The sequence below is a fragment of the Carassius auratus genome, unplaced genomic scaffold (assembly GCF_003368295.1).
Source record: "Carassius auratus strain Wakin unplaced genomic scaffold, ASM336829v1 scaf_tig00215781, whole genome shotgun sequence".
In the NCBI taxonomy this organism is placed as follows: Eukaryota; Metazoa; Chordata; class Actinopteri; order Cypriniformes; family Cyprinidae; genus Carassius; species Carassius auratus.
Genome location: NW_020528242.1, coordinates 276,371 through 301,091, shown reverse-complemented (window position 1 = coordinate 301,091; position 24,721 = coordinate 276,371). Strand labels below are relative to the sequence as shown.

Here is a 24,721-nt window from a genome sequence, read left to right as displayed (position 1 = left end):
TTCATTTCCTTTAATTTATTGTTGAGACATGTCTTATGGGTTTATTACAGCTTATTTTTTCTCTTTGTGTTGTTAACTGGCATTATTAAATGATTGTATTTATTTTATTTTAATAAGATATAATTACTTGCACACTTCACTCTTTTTTTTATTTAATAAGAGATTGTTAATTTTAATGATTAAAGACAAGATGATGAGAAATGTGAATTTTTGTGTTCTTATAAATGCAGTACGCCAAACCTCTTTTTCAGGTTCACTTTTACCTGTTAGTCCGACAACTGAACTTTTCATAATAGTAACACACCTAAAACTGGATCCTTCTCACTTACCCTCATTCTTATATGCAATACTTCTGTTATCTGTTAAAAGCTGATTAACTGGATCAACAAGTTTTCTGCGCATTATGTTTGACATCATATACCCACACTCAAAAACCTTTTACAAACTCATGCATGACTAAGAAGAAAAAAAAGCTATTTAGAAGTAAATGATAGCTTTTGCACTTTGATCAGACAGAAAGTAACAATCTGTTAATGCAAGGCTGTGCATTAACATTAATAAAAAAAGTTTCTATATTAATATCTCTTTGAACAAATAAGCTGTTCATTGAGTAGGCCTTATGATACATTCCAGAGATTTGATCCATTCAGATGCTAACTATAATAGCAAATGAACATGTTGCATGGTAGAATCCCACTACCATTCAAAGGTTTGGGATCAGTACATTTTTTTTAATGTTTGTGAATGAAGTCTCTTATGGTCACCAAGGCCATTGGTTGCTGATTTGGTGCTCAAGAAACCTTTCTTATCACAATTGAAAATAATTAAATAGTGCAGTGTGGTTTTGATGAAAAGAAAGCTCAAAGAGCATGTATTTGGAATATTTTTGAAGCAATATAGCAGTCACTTTTGATAAATTTAATGCATTTTTTCCAAATAAATGTATTAAAAATGTTAGTGAACGCTTCGTGAAAGATTTGTATAAGTGTTTAAGGATAAGTGTAAATTGGTCACTATTTTAATAAGTTCTGACAAAGGATAATACAATAAATAATGATTTTCATGTTCCATGTTCTGTCAAAGTTTGTTGAAGTTGTTTATCCACTTAAATCTGTTTCTTCATTGATTTAAATGTCTGTTCATGATTGAATGTTTTGCATTTTCACACATAATCTTTAAAAATGTGACAAAATGGCAATTTAAACTTTATTTATACAGTATCAGAATTAATCATCTTTAAAAACATCCCCATTTACAATATCTGTCATACAAACAAAAAGAACTACGTTTTGGCAACTTATATATATATATAATTCACAAGGTAATGTGTCAGTGTGTTGATTCAGCTTTTGATACAAAGGCAGGGTGCAGCACCATTAAAAATCTCAGCTAAAATATGTAACACAATCATAACAGCAAGTCTAAACAAAGTCAGACTCTAACAAATGCTTGCCAAGAGTAGATCAGAGCGAGTCCACAGTCTACAGTAAAGTTACAAGAAATGTAAGGAAGAAAAACTTTCCCTGATAGTCCATTTTATGGACACTGTGTTATATTTTATAAACCTCTAATTTTTCCAGCATATGATTTTGAGTTCAGGTGTGTTTGCATATAAACATCCACTATAAACTCTATCAAACTGTTATAGTAGGACCAGCTTAAAAACTTCTGATCTTTGTAACAAATACCAGGAGACCCCGTAAACAATGACACCCATGAGGCATTTCATTACATATTTTAACAAACAACAGAACTTCACTCTTCCTCCTATCTTTTCGTGTGCGTGTGAAGGTGGAGGCGGATTTTGTATGCAGGGTGTGTTCTCCATGAAAGTCTTCCTGGATCTTTGATAACTTGAGCTTTTTCATGGGTTTTCACCTTTGTTCTTTTTAAGAAATGAATCAGAAGAAAGGAATGCATTTGGTCCCCATTAATTCTTAGGATCATGGTTGTTATGCAGTCATCTGAGCTGGAGTTAAACCCCGAAAGAACTATGTTATCAAAAGACTTGGGGTTTGAACCCAGGTACCAATGATATCACAATACTGGTTAATCTCTACTGCCACACTAGGCAGTCCACTAAATCCCAGCTGTTTCCGTCAAAAGTTTCTGAAACTGGGATATATATTTTCATGAACCTTCTGCCAAATGATACTAGACTGGCAGTTTTATAGGTCTTGATGGACAATTAAAGACTTTCATGCTTGTTTTATGTTTAAAGATGACTTTGTGAACACTTGGGAGAAAAACAAATGTTCTTCAAAGTATACGAGATTGTATATTACACATGGTTACTGAGAGATTTGGAGCAGAAGCTCTCATGTCTTCGCTCATTCTGTACGCTGGCTTAAATGTTGGCTTGAGTTGAGTTTTTAACTGAGGTTTGGACCCAGGTTCATAGTCAGACTTAAAGCCTGGTTTAGACTCCATTTTAAACTCGGGTTTGCTGTCCAATTCATGCAAAGAAATGGTGCGGTTGCTGTCTGCATCACGGTATCGTCCGTTACGTGGTGTACTGCTTCTGTGGTGCCTATTAATTATTTTGGTACACTGAATGACGCGTTTGGAAATCAGGTAGATGATCTCACAGACACTGAGCACTATGCAAAGAGCTGAAGCTCCGACCATGAAGTAAGTGAAGACTCTTTTCTCTGTGGGTTGACCAATGTAACAGTCCACAATGTTGGGACATGGCTGGACTTCACACTTCACCAGTCGTGGCAGGTAGAAACTGTCATAAATGCGATGGAGGATGTACAGGAAAGTGATCTCAATGCCAGTCTTGACAAAAAGACTGATCAGGTACGTCCACCACAGTCCACCGTGCTTCTTCCCTGTGTTGTCAAAGAGCTTGGCTTTTTCACCGTGCTTCTGACGGTACTTGCGTTCACGCTCATCGCGGTACTTCACATGCATGACCACCATCAGCGATGGACAGGTGACAAAGATGAGCTGCAGGGCCCACAGTCGGATGTGGGAAATGGGAAAATAGTGGTCATAGCAGACATTTGCACAGCCCGGCTGCTTGGTGTTGCAGTCAAATTCTTTCTGCCCTTCACCCCAAACTTTCTCAGCCGCCACAACGTAAACCATCACCCTGAACACAAAAACCACTGAGAGCCAGATCCGGCCAAATGCAGTGGAGTATTTATTCACTCCACTGAGCAGGGCTTGAAAAGTCTTCCAGTCCATGGTTCAGAGCAAGGCCAACTCACACTGCTCTTCTCTGAATGTGTCCTCTGATCACCTTTGACACTGAATATCTCTCATAAAGAATACAACAACCTGAAAATGAAAAAAAAATTAAGAAGAAAAAAGATAACAATGAGTGAACTTATTCAAAACAAATTCTTGTATGTAAAAGCCACATGGTGGAATAGTTCATATTAATACAATGCACTGAAAAGGTGATTTTTATTTTTTTTGATAAAAAGAATAAAAAGACACAATTTGGTGTATTTGGTGTAATTAAATGTGTTTGTGCGGTTCAAGGTTAAAAAAAATAGCATTGTTTTCCACATATTATACATTATTGTTTCTCCTCTATGCCCCACCTTTCTGAAACGAGTCGTTTTTTACAAAGCTGATCGATCTAAAAAGCAAGGTGTGCTCTGATTGGCAAGTTATCCAGTGCTTTGTGATTGGCTGACTGCCTCAAGCTTGCGATGGAAATGAATATCACGTGACGTCCACTTCGCAGGGCACTTACATTCGAATAGAACAAATGTCTGAAACCATATGAAAATCATACAAAATGTGGATTTCTAGTTGTGTCCTCTTTTGGAAGGTCAAACAAAGTATTTCCACTTTCACAACATTTACATTACATTTAGCTGACGCGTTTATCCAAAGCGACTTACAATTGCTATATATGTCAGAGGTCGCACACCTTTGGAGCAACTAGAGGTTAAGTATCTTGCTCAGGGACACATTGGTGTCTCACAGTGGATTCAAACCCAGGTCTCTCCGACCAATGGCATGCGTCTTATCCACGGCGCCATCACCACCACCACCACCACAACGAAACAGCTTCTCCACAACATAGCGCCGGCAGCAACAGCGAGAACCAAAGGTTACAACTTCTTTCTTTCTGTGAACATTTGGGCGGTGTAATGCAAATCTTCCCACATAGTGACGTAGACATGTGGGGGCGAGTTAGAACAAGCCATTTTAGGGGGGTGTGGTTGACTTTTAACTTTTATAAAGAATAACTCTTTGGTTTTGAGACTTTAGTTTTTGCAACTTTACAGATCTTCTTTATGCACCAATAGCTTTTAACGTACCAAAGAGAAAATAAAACTTGAAATCACATCATATGACCCCTTTAAAGAATAACTAGGCCACACTTATGCATAAAATAAATGGATTATAATGATTTTAGAAACGAGGTCCTGAATTATTCACTTATTCATTAAACTACTTTGCTTCTTGAATTCAGCTCACTGACTCAATGATCTGATCACAGCAATGAGCAGATCACTTGAGGTGAGGTTTAAGGTGAATAATGACCATAATTTTCAACCTGATATTCACAGAATGCTATTGTGACTTCAGGGGACTTTAGTGTACAAGTCATATGAATCATATGATACAATCATAATGGGTTTTTTTTTGTACTGGAGCTTGATATCCATAACAAATCAAACAGGTATAAATGGACATGAAGGTGAGTAAATGATGACAGAATATTAATTGTGTTTGTGTGTGTGTGTGTGTGTGTGTGTGTACGCGTGTGTGACCTATCCCTTTAAATTATTTATAATTCACACATCACACCATTAATCACTATCAGAAAAGGCATCATTGCTCTATATTTTTATATTATATATTTACAGAGCCTTGTGAAAGTATTCATACCCCTTAATTTTTTTTCATGTTTTATGTTAAACTGTTTTAAATGTCTCTTTCTCCACATCAGTCTACAGCCAGTACACAATAATGATAAAGCAAAAAACAGGTTTTTAACATCTTTGCAAATTTTAACAGAGGTTTAGAGGTCAAGAGATGAGGAGAAGGACTGTCACATCAAACAAAAAAGACTTGAGGCTGTTAAGGTGTTTCAGCAATATATTTAGCTATTAACTATTAACTATTAATACTTATGCAATGTACTTATTTCAGTTTTTTTTTCTTAACATTAATTTCCTATGGTCTGATATTTTTGACTGAAAACCATGAGTGTGACTATTTGTTTTACGACTACTTAGCTTTTTCGAATCATGCCCTCATTTGTTTGTGTGTTCACGTACATACCAAGTGACATAAAGTCAACAAGCTTCGTACCATCCTGGTGAAGAAAAAAAAAAAAATCTAACTGTACAATTCTCCAGTCAGAAATGATCGAAGACCACACAAGGGTTAACATTTGTTTATATCTGAAGTACATTTACATGTGTTGAATCTACTCAGTTCTATTGTTTTATGTAATCATCTTTAAACATGTGCGGCTCTCTTTCTCGCTACATTGTGTCATTAGTTTCTTTGCTGTTATCAGCAGTTTTCGTTTCACTCGTCAATCCCAATTCAGTTTTCTCCAGCACTCAAAATGTATTAAATAATTATAAAATTATATACATTTTATTATAGTTTTTTTTTTTCCTTTTGTAAACGCTGGAATATTTGTTATAATGTACCCTATTAAAACAGCACATAAAATAGTCTAAATATAAATTTACATTTTTTTTTAATCAGCCGATTACAATCTTAAACGTGAGCTACTTTATACTTGTAAAAAGTTCAGCCACTTTCCCTTTAATTACTGATCAATAAAATCGATTCATCACGTAGAAATGACAGGTCAGGGTAAGTGAACGGTAACAAGACTGTTATAATGAAAACATTTTTGTAGCGCAAATGCTGACGAGATGCTTGACATTTGAACAATGTGAATCGCTTCCAAACATACACAAAAACAAAGCTTATTACTTACTTTGGATGAATCTTTTCTCTTGTAATTCAGCGGCTGTTAAACTCTCTGGAGACCTCTGCTTGACTTCCCTGTGGATCTGGTTTGTTAACGCCTCGGTCTCAGTGAGGGTGGAGCTCGGTATCCAGAATAGAGGACACAGCCTTGCTAAAAACCTCTTACTGTAAAGATAGCATGATAGCTAAATACATATTTGTATTTATATGCTCTTAGAATCATCATGCCTACCGGTGTATTGTCTTAAATGTCCAGTGTTGGAAACAGGATTGTTCTGTTTATGAAGTTACAGTGTTAAGTCTGAAATGACTCCATAAAAAGTTTTTTTTAGTATACTGTTAGTATTATGGTAGTGCATTGTGTTTTATGGAACAAATAGTAAACCCTTGCCTGTGCAGTGTAGCAACATTTTCCATCTTTTTGTACAATAAATAAGACTCCCTTTGTTTGGACAGTTGTGTCAAGTACACTGCGTGTTAGTGGTTTGTGGTGTTGCCAACGTCTGCCGCAGGCGCGTGAAGAGGCGGGTGCGGTGGTGCTCCTTTTCCCCTTGATGCTCAAAGTGCCCTTTTGTCAGGCAATGATTATTCTTTAAATTTTTTTTAAACGTCCTTTTTTGAAGGCCTGCCAAATCTAACTATAAGTAAAAAATGATAAAAAATATTTAGCCTAAATAATATAATCCACATACCTTTTCTCCTGATGATCTCATCTGTGACGATCCCTTATGTTCACACACCTTTAGTAATTTAGCGCACTATCAGATACCTTCAATAACGTCGGCTGTTGCCGGGAAGTCAAGTTTTCAGAGGAGTGGTGTGCTTGTTTAGTTATTAAATTATTATTATTTACAAGAGCTACGTGAAGAGAGCATGTACATATGTTGTATATATTACTGTGTGTAGCCTGTTGAAGTTACGTTAGCTGCAGCAAAGGGACCATAATATTTTTGTCAATATTTTCCTTAACAATTTTATGACTGGTTTACAAACCCGATTTCAAAAAAGTTCAGACACTGTACAAATTGTGAATAAAAACATAATGCATAATGAAGTTCCAAATTTCAATATTTTATTCAGAATAGAACATAGATGACATATCAGTTGTTTAAACTGAAAAAATGTATAATTTAAAATAAGTTGATTTAAAATTTCATGGCATCAACACATCTCAAAAAAGTTGGGACAAGGCCATGTTTACCACTGTGTGGCATCCCCTCTTCTTTTTATAACAGTCTGCAAACGTCTGGGGACTGAGGAGACAAGTTGCTCAAGTTTAGGAAAAGGAATGTTGTCCCATTCTTGTCTAATACAGGCTTCTAGTTGCTCAACTGTCTCAGGTCTTCTTTGTCGCATCTTCCTCTTTATGATGCGCCAAATGTTTTCTATGGGTGTAAGATCTCGACAGAAGGCTGGCCATTTCAGTACCTGGGTCCTTCTTCTACGCAGCCATGATGTTGTAATTGATGCAGTATGTGGTCTGGAATTGTCATGTTGGAAAATGCAAGGTCTTCCATGAAAGAGACGACGTCTGGATGGGAGCATATGTTGTTCTAGAACTTGGATATACCTTTCAGCATTGATGGTGCCTTTCCAGATGTGTGAGCTGCCCATGCCACCATGCACTCATTAAACCCCATACCATCAGAGATGCAGTCTTCTGAACTGAACGCTGATAACAACTTGGGTTGTCATTGCCTCTTTAGTCCGGATGACATGGCGTCCCAGTTTTCCAAAAATAACTTAAATTTTGATTTGTCTGTATTCCACTTTGCCACAGTCCATTTTAAATGAGCCTTGTCCCAGTGAAAACGCCTGTGCTTCTGGATCATGTTTAGATATGGCTTCTTTTTTGACCTATAGAGTTTTAGCCGGCAACAGCGAATGGTACGGTGGATTGTGTTCACCGACAATGTTATCTGGAAGTATTCCTGAGCCCTTGTTGTAATATCCATTACAGTAGCACTCCTGTTTGTGATGCAGCAAAATATCTTAAATTGTGTTCTTTTTTTCTGTTGAGCAACTGGGATGGTGCCCCCCGGGGAGTTGGTTCCCTACTCAAACTGTGTACTGTGTTCCACTCTTTCCAATTACAGTGATTGCTGTCCTATTTAAGTGGCGGTTTGAATGTTGGTTTTAATGTATCAAACATGGAATCAAAACCAAGAAGGGCGAGAAAGCCAAACTGGATAGAGGAAGATTGTTTACTGTTAGCCCAGTTAGTGGATGAACACAAAGCCATTCTTAAAGGAAAATTCGGGCCGGGTGTCACAGCACAAGAAGCAGACATGGGAGTGTATAGCACAAACTATTAACGGTTCATTCCCCCTGCTTGTGCGCACCTATAAGCCTGCTATATTCATAAATGCAGTTTTTGTAGCTTGCAAGGTGGGAATGTGCAGTGGAAACGAAATGAACTGCGACACAATAAGATGTTCTGAAAGTCCTGTAATTGTTTGTGTGATCACTCTGCTTACAGAAGGTTGTGACAGACCCAAATCATCACTATTGCATTGTTGCATTTTCCCAGTTGCCAAATATCATAATGTAGTGATTACTTTAATTTCTGCGCTGTGTCGGAGATGTTAGCACATCTCTAATAAGATCATCGCAAACATGATCCCTGACTCACTTTCATCCATTGTCTGCAACACATTCCTTATGCCTCTTCGTCTTTCTGCCATTTTCTCCTGTGCTAAAGAAACTCTTAAGCCTCTTAAAAGTCCTCATCTGTGCTCCTAACAAGTTTGACTTTAAGACCTCTTTTAAGGGTTAAGATGCTTCCTGAATTACTTTTTTCTTTACTATGATTTTTTCTTTAATTTTAAGAGTAAATGCCCACATTTCTAAGAATTTTCTTAGAATTTTGTCCCTAGGAGCTACTTTTTGAATTAGGATTCTTTATGAATACGGACCCAGGGTACTAATTATTTTGGGTAATAAAGTTAATGTGTTTCAAGTAACTCTTGGATTAGGTCTGTGATGCAGAAAATGCTTTATGAAAGCTTTTTGGTGAAGATATGAATTTTCTCAGGTTGATTCTTCTTATAGTATGAGTGCAATAGTTTTAGCTAGTGGTGGGAGCCTAATGGTGAAGGATTTGTGTTGGTAATACAAAAGACTGCCGGTTTGATCCCTAGTAACCCAGAGGTGGAGTTTTCCACACGGAAAGTCTCTGTTGTTAATTTTCATCAAAGCTTGAGAAATTATTGTCAGTCACACATACAAAGCCCTCCGACTCACCGCTAAAACCTCAAACATCAAGCATTAAAAGAGTTGTAGTTTTATAATTTTTGTCATGAGGATTGCCAGCCTTCCCCTCAGTGTGTTTTCAAAGTCATAAAGGAATTCATGCCTGCTTTGAGTTATTCAGGCCGTGTGTTCTGTCTGAACTTGTTTGTTCAGCAAGAGGAAACATTATGAAACACAATGAAGAAACACTAAACCAGATCGAGCAGATCTGTTGTGAAGTTTTTCAGCTGGTTTACACTTGTTTATTTGCGGGAATGGCTAACCTCAATTAGATGTGCATACTAAATTTGAACTTTTGTAACAGATTTTAAGCAACAAAAAGTTAATATCTATAGCTATCAGTTGTAAATGTTGATATTTATAGATTAAAGCGGCGTTAACGATGATTGAAAAGAGACAGAGAGGAAGCACAAGCCTAATGAACGGGGAGTGGAATGTTGGTTACACTGGAAAAGGAAAGGACTTGTATAGGTTTCCACACCTTAAGAATATAAATGTGACTCACAAAACCTGCTTCGACTTGAATTAACTGTATCTACCCTACCCTTTCACTGTACAGAGGTTATAGAGATATCAAGAAAAATACCAAATCATTGGTAACAAAACAGGGAGGGATGATTTTGTTGTTTTGGGGAGCTTTTATGTACTGAAAAGAATCAAGACTGAATGGGGAAACAGAATACACAGCTTAAGGATTGCCTAAAAGTGATTTATTATTCCGCAGTGCAACAGACATCTAAAAATGTATAGACAGAATTGTCCAAATGCCCCAACATTATTGAGAGATTTTTTGTAAAATCATTGTGTGTGTGTGTGTGTGTGTGTGTATGTATATAATAAGCCTAACTGATTTTATTTTCCTTGAAAAAGTATTCAAAAATTAAACAAGAACATTTATGTTTTCTCATTTTATCTGGCGATTTTCAAACTTGTGAACTCAAATGAAATGTCATGCTGATACAGCACATGATGTTTATCTCTGTTATTTTCATTCTTGTGCTACAGCACAATCAGATGCTGATTAAATGGTTTCAAACTGTCAAATCAAATCTTTTAGCAGGAAAGACCATTTTCACATGACATCACTGATTTAAATGAGCAGCAGATTGTAAGAAAATAAAAAGCAGATTTTATTGTATCTCAAAATGTAAACAACTGTAAACAGTAATTTCGAAATAAATGCAGAAGGTTAGCATACAAACAGAGGATTTCGCTTTACTTTTCTGGATAAGTTGATCAGTGAATGAAAAACTCTCATACACACACTCAGGCAAAATATCTTATTTGAATTTGATCATATGGCAGTGTTGAACATTTATCACTCGATTCTTGATATTTAAAATTCTTGAAAGACATTTGATCGGAGCATCACAGTTTAAGCACACATTAGCATACACACACACCAGCTCATATACAAAACAAAATAATGACAAAATATTGAATAATAATAAAAACAATTCAATAAAATACAGTACAAAATGTTTTTTATACAAATCTGTAAACAAACATATTTTTTTAAAAATTAAGGTGGCTATGCAGGTTTACGAAATAATGGATTTGGGGAGACTGTGTGTAAAAATGTGTTGAGTTTAAAAGCATTTATTTTATTTGATGACTGTCAATATATGGAGAAGAAATGTAGTCTCTGTATGTGATCCAACTGAGAAAAATCATAGTAAAGTAAAATTTATTTCCAGCTATGGAAGCCTGTTTATATCTTAGAGTAAAAAATAATAATTAATTGTCAGATAAAGTTTAACAAGATATAAAGACACATTGCAAGATGTTGCAATTACAAGCTATAAATCCACAACTGTGAGATTTAAAGTCACATTGCATCATATAAAGTCATATTGTGATTCACAACTGTGATGTTTAAAGAAACGACATGAGGATGAGTAAATTATGACAGAATTGTCATTTTTGGTGGGATATGAAGTCAGAATTACTCTGAAATAAAAACAGGCTTCTACAGATAATAGATGATTCCATCAATTAATTATACTATTTTTGGTTTCTTCTGAAAAAACAAATGAATAACTATAAAAAATATGTGACGCAAAGAGCGATTAAACATCATTTACAGTCACGTTTTGCTTGTTCGTGTCAGTTGAAAATCTGGCAAATATGTACTTTGTAATTAATAGTAATTACTGTCATTCGTAATCTGGGTTTATACCATCTGTATTGTATTTGGTGTTTAAAGTGCCTATTGGTGTTGGTGTTATGGAGCTTAGCCTAACAGAATCCACAACACACCCAAAACCCTGAAGTGACTTGCTTTAGTCAATCTAAAGTCTGTGTCATCCTGAATGTTGGTATTTTGACCCCATAAGCTTTTCAAATATACAGTGTGGTTTATCAGGTCACAACTTTACAGCAAAAGATCCATTGGATAAAGCGCTTCCTTTACTGCCAACTGTTTAATGAGTTGGTCATGTTTGAGTTCACATCGTGGTGAACATGAAAAATATTTATCTCTCTTGGTCCCACTTTGAGTGAAAGTATTTTCCAAGCTCATGTTTTTAGGATGGGACGACCACACCGTATGCTGGCACTAGCTGGCCTTTGCTTGCCAGTTTCTTGCTGTTTGAATCTAAATGAGCATTTGAACTCCTCAAGTTAGCGATGGACCTTGCCTTGTTTACCTGCCATGAGCCCTGCATCCTGTGGATACACTCAAAGCAGCGTTTGCCCACCAGGTAGAGGATTTCACAAAGGGAGAGAAGGATGCACACCAGACTTGTCACCACCATGAAGATGGTGAAGATCCGCTTCTCTGTGGGCCGAGAGATGAAGCAATCAACCACATTGGGGCAAGGAGACTCAGAACACTTCACCAAAGAGGGGAAGTCATAGCCCTCATAGATGTGATACAGGAGATACACGAAGGTCGCATCCACTCCCACCTTAAAAACCAGCGAGAGGACGTACGTCCACCAAAGACCACCGCGCTTCTTTCCAGTGTTGGTATACAAACGCTGACAGCCCTCGCCGTTTTTCAGGCGATGCTTCCGCTCACGTTCCTCACGGTAGGCCACGTGCAGCACCACGAGGAGCGACGGACAGGTGACGAAGATGAGCTGCAGTGCCCACAGGCGGATGTGGGACACCGGGAAGAAGTGGTCGTAGCAAACGTTATGGCAGCCAGGCTGAGCTGTGTTACACGCAAAGTCTTTCTGTTCGTCACCCCATACCTTCTCCGCAGCTACGACGTAGACCAAGACCCTAAAAAGGAAGACTACAGACAGCCAGACACGGCCGAATGCAGTCGAGTACTTGTTGACCCCACTCAAGAGACCCTGGAGAAAAGCCCAATTCATGGCACCCCTGAGCGCTCAGGTTACCTCACCTGAATAGCTCTCACCTGAAAGGGAGGGGAGTAGAGAGTGAGAGAGAGAGAGTGAGTGAGAGAGAGTGAGTGAGTGAGAGAGAGAAAATAAATTTGCCATTCCATAAAAATTCACTGGTCTGGTTTCAGTTATAAAGTTAAACTTCACACTTTCTGTGATGATCTGAAGTTTTATTAAAGCAGGGGGGTCTTTAACCTTTTAGAAAGATGGAGAAGTGACTCCCGCTATATAATGTGTAAAACTGAGTGTTGTATTCAAGTCAAGCTTATAACATGCAGTGCCTTGTTAATATTTACATACTTCATGTACACCGCTCTTTAGAAATAGTGATATGCAGAAGCAAATACATATCATTTTACTTAATACATTTCAATGAAGCATTTAGCTGAACTTTATATTTTGTCAAAAGTTCACGCAACTTCACATATTTAATATTTTTATATCATAACAGTAGTTATGAAGAAACAATAATTAGATCAAACAAGACAATAATAAAAGTACAAATTTGCATCAAACATAGAAAGACGCCCGTGCCGATGAATTCAAGATTCAGACCAATGTTAGTTCTGCTAGAATAATCTATTTCCACGTTTTAGGAATGATGTTAAACAATAACTATTTAGACGTTGTTGTTATAACAATGTGTATTTTGTACAAACCCCGCACATTTTTAACTGTCTAACTTAACTTACTCTGTTCACAAACCCATCTATAACAGATTTTGACTGTAAAGTTAAAAATAAAAACTTACAAAAAGTGCTGAGGAAACATAATCTATATATGTATACCAAACGTATTAGTCAAACAAACATACGGAGGAATGTTTAGTTTACTTACAGTAAGAGAATTCGCGGTTGTCTACAGTGCAGTCAGAACGCCGTGATTTTCTTGTTTGGTTTGTAGCAGTCTGTCGAACTGCGTGCGTTAAACTCAGCTGACGTGTGATGAAATGAACACATCCACGCCACCTGCTGGAGGAGAGCAGAATGACGCTCTGACGCCACCTGGAGGACAGCACGGAACGAGATGAGGATATGCTGAACATTGTAAATCAGTTGTGCTGAAACAATAAAAATAATAATTGACCCATTTATTATTTTATTTCCCAATCAATTCATACAAACGCTGGTTAATCATTTATAAAATTACCCTACAGAGATTTCTACCTGAAGAAACTGACCATGACTTCACTAACTTCCTTTATTTCTCTAGAGCAAGAAATGTGTTTTCTGTGGTATCCAAATTATGATTTCTAGCTCTAGAAAATCTTTTTTTATTTCATCATTTTATGTGCTACATTCATGGTAGGGATCTTCATCATAGGTGGAAAAAGATGACAAAGATGAAAACCTCAACAATGAATAATTTTTCTATTATAGTATAGTTCAGCTGTACAATTTAAAAGGTTAACCTAATAATGCTCATAATAATACAATCTAAATCTGTAACAATAGGGTATTATACTGTATTTGAAGTTTTTCACATTTGTTTTTACAGGATCATTGTGACACTGAAGACTGAAGTGATACTGCTAAAAATCGGCTTTGAAATCGCAGGAATAAATTACTTTTTAATATATATTCAAACAGAAAGCAGTTATTTTAAATATTAAAAATGTTTCACAATATAACTGCTTTTAATTTATTTTGGATCAAATAAATGCAGGCTTGGTGAGCAAAAGAGAATTCTTAAAAAATCTAACCGTTAAAAACATTTATAAAATATGTTAAACTGCTGAGATTAATTTTTAGTATTTAACTGCACAAGCTACTATCTGTATTCAGCCAACAAAGATTTTTTTTTTTGTATTTATACTACGACACTTAACACTGAAATCTATGGTGGCATTTTCCCGAATTTTCAAAATTACTGAAATTTTGCAACAGAAAAAAAAAAACAGCACAAAAGTATGAATCCAAACAAGAGAGAGAACAAAACGGTATTTATTTCATTTAAACTGTACAACAGTTGCCGATATATTGTTTGCATGAAAAGTTTTGGTTGACGCTCACCGCAACCACTGTATAATTAAACATACACGCCTCTGGAACTGTTTTTAAGATTTCTGTCATACTGGGAGAGGTTCACATTTTCTATTCTCAAGACCGAGAACCGGGTCATGACTGCAGAGGGTGTAAAAAATACCTTCATCTGAAAAATCGCACACAGGACACGGGATTCAATCATGAGAAAAATGACTGCGAAAGAGTAATGAGATCATGATTATGGTCATATGCTCAGACCACAGGGACGTCAGATGTGCGATTAAGGATGCAACCGAGTGGAGGGATGGAGAGGGATTTGCTTTGGGAATCAATCCCACAGAATCCTATAATAGCTGGTCAACGAAACAGAGGCAGTTTCAAGTCAAGGGAAAAGTGACTCGAATGGACCTCAATCATGTGAGAGAACTCCACACGAGGAGCTGTCAGTCTGAGTCAAGGGTCACACACCCTTATGACCGTTCTGAGAAAGACAACCACAAGTCCAGGCCGCGATGGTTATTCTATAAAACATACTTTTGTTGTGTTACAATAAAATGAAAAATAAAATGAAATATCATATAAATGTAAAGGTCCTTTTTGAATCCTGCGGCCTGATTGTGTATTATTCTTCCTCGCTCTCATTTTCAGGGTCCAGATCTGAATCACCATTTGCTTTTGATTCATCATTCATATCTTCCTCTTCATCGTCCTCCTCATCTTTGTGGTTCTTTGTGTCTTCTGTCAATTCCATTGCTGCCTCGTCCTCCTCCCAGTTCTAAAGAGACAAATCAGACTTAGAACAATCCCAAAACGATGCATTGCATAAACAACAAGAATTGAGAGCATCTCTTACATCCGAGTCATCATTGGGACGCCCTTCATCTCTTGAATCTTCATCCTCATCCGAAGACTCTGTATGTAGAAAAATTAAGAATTTATCCATTTATTTTTGCCATGCCAGCGTTAAAGACACTTAGGAAATTTTGAAAATCAATTGAAAAATAGGTAAATTAATAAACATTTAAAGAAAAAAAAGGTTAGAAGAGATAAATAGTTTACATAGAGAACAATAAAATGTACTCAATGACTTATTTATTACATTTGTGTTTCTGCAAAAACACACACAAAAAAAAAAAAAGGCTGTTCTTTACCTTCTTCATAAACCAACTTTGCTTTGTGAGAAACGTTACCAACATTCTTAACGCTGTTGTTTGTCGCCACCTAGCAGAAAAAACAGGGAAATTAGCACACTGAAAAATCAAAGCAGTGATTGACCCATTTGATCTGGTTGAGTTTGAGCAGCTCACCTGTGTCATGAGCAGGTACAATTTGCCATGGAGTCGGGTGAGCTGCTGATATAACTTCACCCTGCTCTCAATCATATGGTAGATGGAGCCCAACTGAGACACTAGATCCGGCAGCTGTGAAAAACGAAATGAACAGACCAAATGAGGAACTCAATTATGATATACTGTGGATACAAGACTGAAGATGCATCATCACAACTTTCAGATCTGGATTATGCACATTTGTGTAACTTTTAGATGCACACAGACCTACCGAAGACAAGTACGATGTGTGTTGTGTAAGTACAGCCTTAAACCACTGAACTATAAGCATAGCCCTGCACAGACAAAAACAGTCATGTTACAAAAGGTTCAATCCCTCTTAAAGATTTAAACATTAAAAGTAAAAACCAACGGAAGTCAAAATTTACATACGCAAATGGATGTCCCTGCAGTCTCCTGGACAGCTACAGAAACAACCATAAAATAATTAATGTGTGTATTATTTCAATTAAAACAAAGGTTGGGGTTGATTTGAGAGACGCTTCTTAAGCTCACAAAGTCTGCATTTATAAAAAAAAAAAAAAAAAAAAAATGTGACAAATAACGTAAAACACAAAGTTCAAAGAACTGCATTTATTTGAATCAGAAATACTACTGACACTGTCTTTACAGTCACATAAATAAAATATATATATAGTCCATAATACATATTTAACATTGTGAAAATGACAAAATACCTCTTCCAGCAATGGCAGGACGGCCTGAGGTGGTAACCGGGCAACAGTGTTCTTTATCAAAATCTCTTTTTTGGTTTGAAATATTTTCTGTTAGAATGAATCAAATTACAATGAGAACATATACAACGTGCATAGACAAACACTAAATATCCTTCACTAAAAACTTTGCATAGTCCAAATCTTGATCATCCGCGTAATCATATTTCAGATGGCTACAGCTAGTAGATGTATGTGAATTTTGTAGCAAGAGGAGTGTGTAACTTACAGTAAGGATCCGCTGGTCGTTGCTCTCCAGTCCCTGCACAAGCAGTACAGCAAAACTGTCCGTCTGCAGGGAGGACGTGCCTTTACCAGCCTCCCTCCCTCCAACACTCAACTCAATCTGCTCCAACCGCTCCTCGATAGACATCTGCAATCAGATGGAGAGCATTTAGCATGTTTTAGATCAAAGAAATTCCTTAAATGTAATTATTGGAAGGGGAAATGCATGATTTTACACAAATTTAATGAACTCAGTTCAGAAGTGTTGAGTCTTACCTCCGTGGTACTGTCCTCTTTTTTCCTCTTCTCTGCTTCATTGGGAGTTAATCTGATTGGTGCCTTGTGTCCCGGAAGTCCTGGTACTAAAACTTTGCTCTGTTTATTAACAACTGGTGTCTTCACCTAGAAGATGATGTTCAAATCAATGCAGTGAGCCCATAAACCATTCTGAACTAGAAGCATACCAGTTACAGAGGAAATTGATAGTTGACGAGTAAGCTGTTATTTTTAACATCAAGATTCAAGGGTTAATTTTTTTTTTTTACTACTTCACAAAAGTTTGGGGTCAGTAATATATTAATAGCACAGATGGGCTCTTACCTTGGAGACTGCAGTGTCTACAGAGAGAGAAAGAGTGCCATGTACATCTCTGACTAAGCATATGTGTCTCTCTGACGTGTTAAAAGGCTGTGGGAGGAAACAACATTTCAGTATCATTGACCAATTGAATAACCCAGCAAACAAGGTTTTTGCTGTACTTACAGTTTTCTCCATGACTGGCTGCAGGTGATGTCCATACGCCAGCATCAGGTTCTGTCTGTCGGCACACAGAGCTGCTGCGAGCAGAGGCACAGGCACTGGTGAGTCTCCCTTCATAGTGGACACCTGCAGGGAACACACTGGAGACAGCGGCTTCTTACACGGCCTGTGGGAGAAGAACATAAACATGAGATTCACTGAACCGTTTTAAATAATTACTCTGAGTGATAAATACAAGATGGACAAACTCACCCGTTGAGAAAGTGCTCAAAGAGATGAAGCTGACCGTCCTTACACACCACTGCTAACCTCACAGGCTGAGAAACACACAGACAGGTGTCAGATCGAAGGAAACCAAAATGACTGATAACTACAGTAAAAGCACAATAAATCCTGACCTCATCTTTGCAGTTGGATGTCTGAAGGTCTATGTGTTGGGGTTCATCTGTCAGAGTAAAAGACACCACAGAGTTCTTGTCTTTGCCATCGGACCGTACCTGCCTGATGAGCACAGAGGGAACCAAATAAGATCTCAGTTTATCAAGCCTCAAATTTCTATGAACAACCCTCTACATTGAGAGTACATCACTCGCATGTGTCACTAAATCTTCACTCTGGGTATATAAATGATGTCTAATACTAGGCAGTGGCTAATAAATGATCAGATTTGACTGGCCAGTGTGTGAGTTGGAGGTCAAGTATAAGTTTAGCTCAGATACATGTTCACTTGCCGAACAACATGAGCGCTTTGAGTTTCTCTTTCCGTCATGCCATCTGTGATATTTTTCAGTTCATCTCAATGGATGTGCAGTGCACCTGTGTTTGACGTACTGTAAACCCTAGTGTAAAGGAGCACGACTCAACGTCGATTTGTCTCACACACATGCAGAGAGAGAGAACTGACATGCTACATGTAAACGATATTCTTCTACAGCTTCTAAGAACTGTCGGGTTTTCTGGTAGTGGGTGAAACTAATGCACAAACGGCAATTTCATTGGCTGCCGTTCACCTATTTATTATTACTCGTTTTGATTTCAGCAAATCAGTTTAAGTGATGCACAAAACCTGTTTAATATTCATGAATTAAGTAGTTCATTAATCTTTGATTTATATCATATTGTTCTTATCAGTATTTTTGTTAGGTTTTCCACTTTTTTTTTTTTACAGAAAAACTAAATGAACAAAAGCACCACCCCAGTCCAAAGTTCAGTTAAAATGAGTAATATGCATTCATACATTGTTATCAAGTTTTAATTCGAATAACTAAAGTTCTATCATTAAATAATACTTGATTATTATCTCAAAATATTACTATATAAACTAAATAAATTTACTAGCCAATGCTGATTCAATTGCTAAGTTGTCCGTAGAGGGTTGAGAACCTTTTTTTCTTCCTATAAGAAACAAAATTAGGTGCCAAATTATTGTTTTAATGTTTACAAAATAAACATCTCACGTTTTGACACTTTAACATTTCAATCATACCGTCATGTATTTGTGTTCCATCTTTATTTTTGTCTTTATCAGCATTTCAATCTATCTCGTAGATATCCTGGGAGCTAATGGTAAGTTAAGTGGTGACTAATGGCACTTTTCCACTGTGTGGTATGACTTCACCTGACACGGTTCAGTATAGTATGGCGCGGTTTGCCTTTCCAGGTGCAGTTTAGTATCAGTTTAGAGTGGGTGGGATTATTCACATGTTGTTAAAGCTGCGCCGCCTCTACTGCCGTGACTCCTAAAAAAAAACGCTTTCATTACGTGTCGCCCTATCAAGCTCTAGTTGGACCTACTCCTCTGCTATCAACTAGAGGAACCTATGTACTTCCACAACAGTCAGCAAAAATTTTTGCTTCTAAAAAAAAAAAAAAAAAAAAAAGGTGGGCTTGTTCAAAACGGTTGCGTTCAATCCTTCGCTGGCTGAGCAGATTTAAATCTAGCGGTACTTGTGTAGGTCAAGTTCAGTGATGCAGGTAGTGACGATTCTCTTAATACGTCACGTTTTGGTAATGGCACTGATCACTTGGATCCTCAACCGAAGTGGCACTAAAAAAAAGTCACCAGGCACCAGGTACTGTACCCAGTGGAAAACCTCCCAGAAGTGAATCGTACTGATCTGTACCATGTCATAAAAAAAAGAAAAACGCCATATTGTGTGACCTGTGCTGGAAAAATTTGTCAAATGAGCAAGGTTGCACCTATTCCTCCAATTCTTTTCTCAATAATAATTCCTATATTAAGTCACAATTAAGCCATTTTATTCAAGCATTCAAGAAAAACAAATAATCAAATGTAAAAATCCCTTCAGTTTTTTCATTACAAATAAACTGATTACTGAAATAACAAAAGCAGTTGAATCAAGAGCAGCAAGTGATGCCCTCTTCTCTTTTATTTTTAGACTAACATTGATGAGACATGTCCTATATATTAAAATCTAGTGTAATGCATGGATGTAATATAATGTCACACATCAGATGTTTTTCAGTCTTGTTAAGACATAACAGTAGTAAAAAAAGTCTATGTTTGCATGAATACTTCAGTACTATAATTCTATGTATATTTATCGGGACGGCGCTGTCGGAAGCACTTCCATGCACGTGATTCAGGTAACAGAGCGAGAAACGAGCTGGAGAAAAGGTACTCCTCTCAGAAAACATACAAATTAAGAATTTTAAATGTTTAATTACTATCTGGAGCATCAGATCACTAGACGAGGGCTTAACACATTTTTGTGAAAACTTCAAATTTGACTAAAATCGACATTTCGCTTTTTTGCGTGTAGCTCAAAATTTGCCTGTGCGGATTCTCAGACCTTCTGCCAGCACGGGCCACAAATGTCTTTTCCAAATGAGAACCATATACAGTCACAAACAATTTATTCCACAGAGTCTGCACCAATATCATAGACCATAATCATATCAGCATCACTTGGCCATTGAGTGTAGTTTGGGCTCGTCCTCAATGCAGGCTATAAATGTTGTCATGTCTTGCACACATCCAGTCTGTTTTTCTTCATTAGCAACTATATAAGAGGTGTTGAATTTTATCTTTTGTTCCATGCATTCTGTCTTATGTAGACAAGTTACATAAAAATATGAATAAGCAATATAGCGCACATATTTTGTAAAACGCTCTTCTATAGAAAACTGATCTTTTTTAGTTTTTTTTCTAGTTGACTAATGAGTTTATGGACACCAAATGATTTTTCAGAAGTAAATGTACCGTTATGTGGTATTGTTTATTGCTAATATCCACACAGCTGACAGCTTTTTTTTCAGTAAAATTGGGAATTGAAAAAGTGGAAAGACACTTAATTTGTGAATTTATCCTAATAATCTCAAAATGGACAAGCTGTAGTATTGAACTGTACACCAACCATAAATTATAGTCATGGATTTATTTCTTTAAGCTAAAGTATATAAAAAAAAAAACATACAACATACCACACACTCAAGAGCCTGTCATGAGCTGCCCCTGACAAGAAGTACATCCCGTTACTGTCTGGGGGTCGTGTTGTGGCGAAGCACAGAGTCGTTACCATGGTAGAGTGACCTGTGAATTTCTACAAATGTGGACATCTCATTGTTAAATCTGTAACTTTTTGGTTTTCATTTATCTGAGGCTGACAGTAGAAACATGGAGGTCAGACTCACCCTGTACACTTGCTTAGTCTCCAGGTTCCACATCTTGATGGTCATTCCCGCCGAGAGCAGCAGCTTTCCATCTGGACTTATACACAGGCTGCTGACCGCTGATCTGTCTGCCTTCCATTTGCTAAAAACAGGACATGTCATGTTAGTTTATAAATCAGACAAATAACATCATGTTAAATAAAGCAAGAAGCAACCCATATTGGCCAAACATCTAACATATATAACAGCACACACTCACCAACGAACTGTCCCTGTCTGCAAGTCCCACTCGGCTATGTGGGTGTCATCTGAACCACTGTACAACACTGAGTCTTCTGGATGCCACTGGACGCTGTTCACTGGTCCACTGTGCCCTCCCTCCTGACATTTTAAGACAATCATTACATTCCTAATTTCACCTGTGTTATCAGATGTTTTAAGTTAGATTAAAGTTATTCTCCCTTGTGTTTTTACAAAACTATAGAAGCGACTTGGTAATGTGTGCCAGTTTTCTTGTCATTTAAAAGCAAACAGTTTTGCACCAAACCTAGGCAAAATCCCTTAATATTTGTGCTGCATGAGTCAAATATCACAAGGTCCAGTTGTTGGTGATGAATTCCTACCAGGGTACAATGCAGGTCTCCCTTCACTGTACTGTAGATGAGGACCGACCCAGCAGCAGTGCCCAGCGCCAACAGATCTGACATCTCAGGAGCCGACCCGGCCTCACATTTCCTCCTCTTCCTCTGTGGCACATCCTACAGCACACATATAAAGAAAGAAAATAAGATGTAGAAGTTGTGCTGCCTTTAAGATAGTTTAACAGTTAGTCTAATAAATAAGTACTAGTTTCCGTTCAGCTTGTGCTATGAAAACTGGAACAGATAACTATTTGCGTAGATGCAACAAACAGGCCTACTATTTTCAGCTAATAAACAGAAAAACTTGAACAGGTAGCAGACCAACTGGAAAACATAACAGTGCCAAGTGAATGTTTGATATCGGTACACAAACAAAAGAGAACTGCAAGTCAAATATTTGCTATGTTACTAGTAACAATGGAAGAATTACTTGTCAAAACTTTTCAGGGCCAACTTTCTCTAACAATATCCAGAATCATCGACTTAAGACGTTTTACGTGTTATGAATATACATAAACCAGATGGAAAAGGTAATCTTTGATAAACACTATTAAAGAGCAACAAGTTAAAGTTCAAGAGTAAGGAATGTAATGTTACAGCCATGTGACCAAGTTTTAGACCTTTTCAATTCATCTAAATAAGATACTGATTATTAGAAACGTACAAGAATGTATATTATACTAACACAGACATGTTGGCATGATTTTGGGTTATAAAAAAAAACTGAACACTTTAGCCCATTAACTTATTTTACATACGTCATTAGCCACGGACAACCAACAGACGAATACAACGTTTACAAGACCTGAAATAAAGCACGCATCTGCACTTCTGTCATCAGTACAGTGAATTCTACAGGTTTTGTGTTGAATTTCGTGTTGGATTTGCAGGTCTCGCGGCCTGTGTCTGAACATGTGCCACACGAAACATGTGCGCAGCGTACTACGCGGAGGCAGCTCTAAAGCACCCAAAACAGATATTCCCAAATAATCTGTGTTTCGTTTTATGATTACATTGAGGATAAATACAGAGCCAAAGCGACCCGAAGACCCTATGATGACGCACTGCGTTGCAACAGGCCGCATCCCCCGAACACTGAACGCTACCTGAACAGCTCGGCTCGGTCCCCATGTCACACATGTACAGGCTGCGCTCAGGTGCGCAGAAGGCACGTATTCCTGTTGTAGAGATTTGCTGTCGGTATTCCAGATGCGTAGTCTCCCGTCCTGTGCGCAGAGAGCCAGGAACTGTTGTGATTTTGGGCTGAAGGTGCAGGGTAGCGCAGATCGGCCTCCGTCCGCCGCCATCTTACTATTCCGCGTGCGTCCGTCTGCTCGGGAAACACGTGTGAGAGAAAATTGGATAGCGCGCATGCGCAGCTGCACAGGCGCAGGGGAAAACGCTAATTGGCCCTGCTGGGTTCCATGGGCGTTCCCTTATTGATATTAACCAATCACAGACGGATGCGGAGGATTCATGCCCGAGTTTTGTTATTTAGTAAAAAGTGAAAATTATTTATGGGAGTTCTTTTCAGATGCATATATGAATTAAATACGTTTTAGTATATAGTACCTAAACTAATTAGTCTTCACTTTTCAATTAATCTTCATGTGTCTTAAAAAATAATTTCAGTTGTTTTAAGACTGGTATTCACATAATGAATATTATAAACAATAACAAAAGTTAATGTCTGTTTGACCTTGTTCTTTTTTTTGCACACCATAAAGATGCTTCAATACTTCCTTATTACTCTGACCCACATCTTTTCTTTCAAAAACCGAGTACAATAAATAATTTTTATTTTTAAATACTTATTATTACGTTTGAATTTATATAAGGAAATAATGTCCTACACTAATCACATAAGTCTCATAAATAGTTATATTTTCTTTTTTGAAGATCTGTGTAAGGAAAATAACAAAAGCCTGTAATGATAGAAAGAAGAAAGACACCATCTACTGACGACCGGGCTGTACTGCATCTGTCAGTGACGTCTTCTCTATCATGGCGGCGCCCAGCGAGAATCATGCTTGCACTTGTTTTCCTTCTAACAAAATGGACTCAAGTTGCCACTTAAAGTACTGTCTAGCCAGATAATAATTTTATATCGAAAATACTTGACAGGTCGTTTGAAATGATCTATTTACTACAAATTTGTTTGACTTTGTATATTACAAAGGTAATTGAATGGAGGTAATTTGTAGTGAATTAGCCTATAATGCATGATTTGTCTGTTTTTATCAATATCTCTTTTCTGTTCAGCATGTAAGCACTCAAGTAGGTGTTGTGTGTTTTTTGTTCACTGTGTGGTGTATCATCTTCATCATTCAAGTCATTCTCTGTGGAGGCTAAAAACATAGACAGTAAAAGAAAAAAAAGCATGACAGTTTCTCCACATTTGGTTGTCTCAATCCTGACTCATATAAGTTTGCCAAAGGCGTAGGTTTGGAGAGACATAATGTGGTTCACTTTAAACAATTTCTCTGTGGTCTGAGAAACTTTGGGACTGGCCCAAATGATTCAGACAGAGACGAGAGTGGTTCAGATGCTCCTGAGTCCACTTTCCCACAGTTCTCCCGGAGAGCTTGGTATGGAAGCCTAAAAAAATCTAACTGACACTCTGATGTCACATGGACTACTTTGATGATGTTTTTCTGACCTTTTTGTAGATTAATATTTTTGTGGAAACCATGATTTTTTTTTTTTTATAAAAAGTTCAAAAGAACAGCATTTATCTTAAATAGAAATATTTTGTAACATTGTAAATGTTTTTACGGTGTCTTCTGATCAGTTTAATGCACCCTTGTTCAATAAAAGTATTCATTGCTCCTCCCCCCCCAAAAAAAATGCATTGTTCTTCACCAAACTGTTGTTGGATTGTTGGAAGAA

The 24,721-nt window shown here is 37.3% G+C and overlaps 3 protein-coding genes across 3 annotated transcripts; all 3 read right to left on the bottom strand.

Moving 5' to 3' along the window:
* Positions 1 to 1,192: 1,192 nt before the first annotated feature.
* Positions 1,193 to 6,076, bottom strand: LOC113095745 (gap junction beta-3 protein-like). Its single transcript, XM_026261107.1, has 2 exons — positions 5,930 to 6,076; positions 1,193 to 3,285 (listed from the first exon to the last, which is right to left on the bottom strand). The coding sequence occupies exon 2, from the start codon at positions 3,190 to 3,192 to the stop codon at positions 2,260 to 2,262; it is 933 nt and encodes a 310-aa protein (XP_026116892.1). The 5' UTR covers positions 3,193 to 3,285; positions 5,930 to 6,076; the 3' UTR covers positions 1,193 to 2,259.
* Positions 6,077 to 10,282: 4,206 nt separating this feature from the next.
* LOC113095790 (gap junction beta-4 protein-like) lies at positions 10,283 to 13,886 on the bottom strand. The gene is made up of 2 exons (XM_026261164.1): positions 13,365 to 13,886; positions 10,283 to 12,541 (listed from the first exon to the last, which is right to left on the bottom strand). Exon 2 carries the CDS (start codon positions 12,495 to 12,497, stop codon positions 11,700 to 11,702), a length of 798 nt encoding a protein of 265 aa, XP_026116949.1. The 5' UTR covers positions 12,498 to 12,541; positions 13,365 to 13,886; the 3' UTR covers positions 10,283 to 11,699.
* A 561-nt stretch (positions 13,887 to 14,447) lies between these two features.
* On the bottom strand, positions 14,448 to 23,183 carry LOC113095788 (WD repeat-containing protein 43-like). The gene is made up of 18 exons (XM_026261163.1): positions 22,939 to 23,183; positions 21,815 to 21,949; positions 21,451 to 21,572; positions 21,213 to 21,333; positions 21,003 to 21,121; positions 17,957 to 18,059; positions 17,811 to 17,875; positions 17,562 to 17,724; positions 17,400 to 17,486; positions 17,076 to 17,201; positions 16,804 to 16,947; positions 16,539 to 16,625; positions 16,234 to 16,265; positions 16,073 to 16,136; positions 15,820 to 15,933; positions 15,664 to 15,733; positions 15,366 to 15,424; positions 14,448 to 15,287 (listed from the first exon to the last, which is right to left on the bottom strand). Exons 1-18 carry the CDS (start codon positions 23,137 to 23,139, stop codon positions 15,135 to 15,137), a joined length of 1,965 nt encoding a protein of 654 aa, XP_026116948.1. The 5' UTR covers positions 23,140 to 23,183; the 3' UTR covers positions 14,448 to 15,134.
* Positions 23,184 to 24,721: the final 1,538 nt, after the last annotated feature.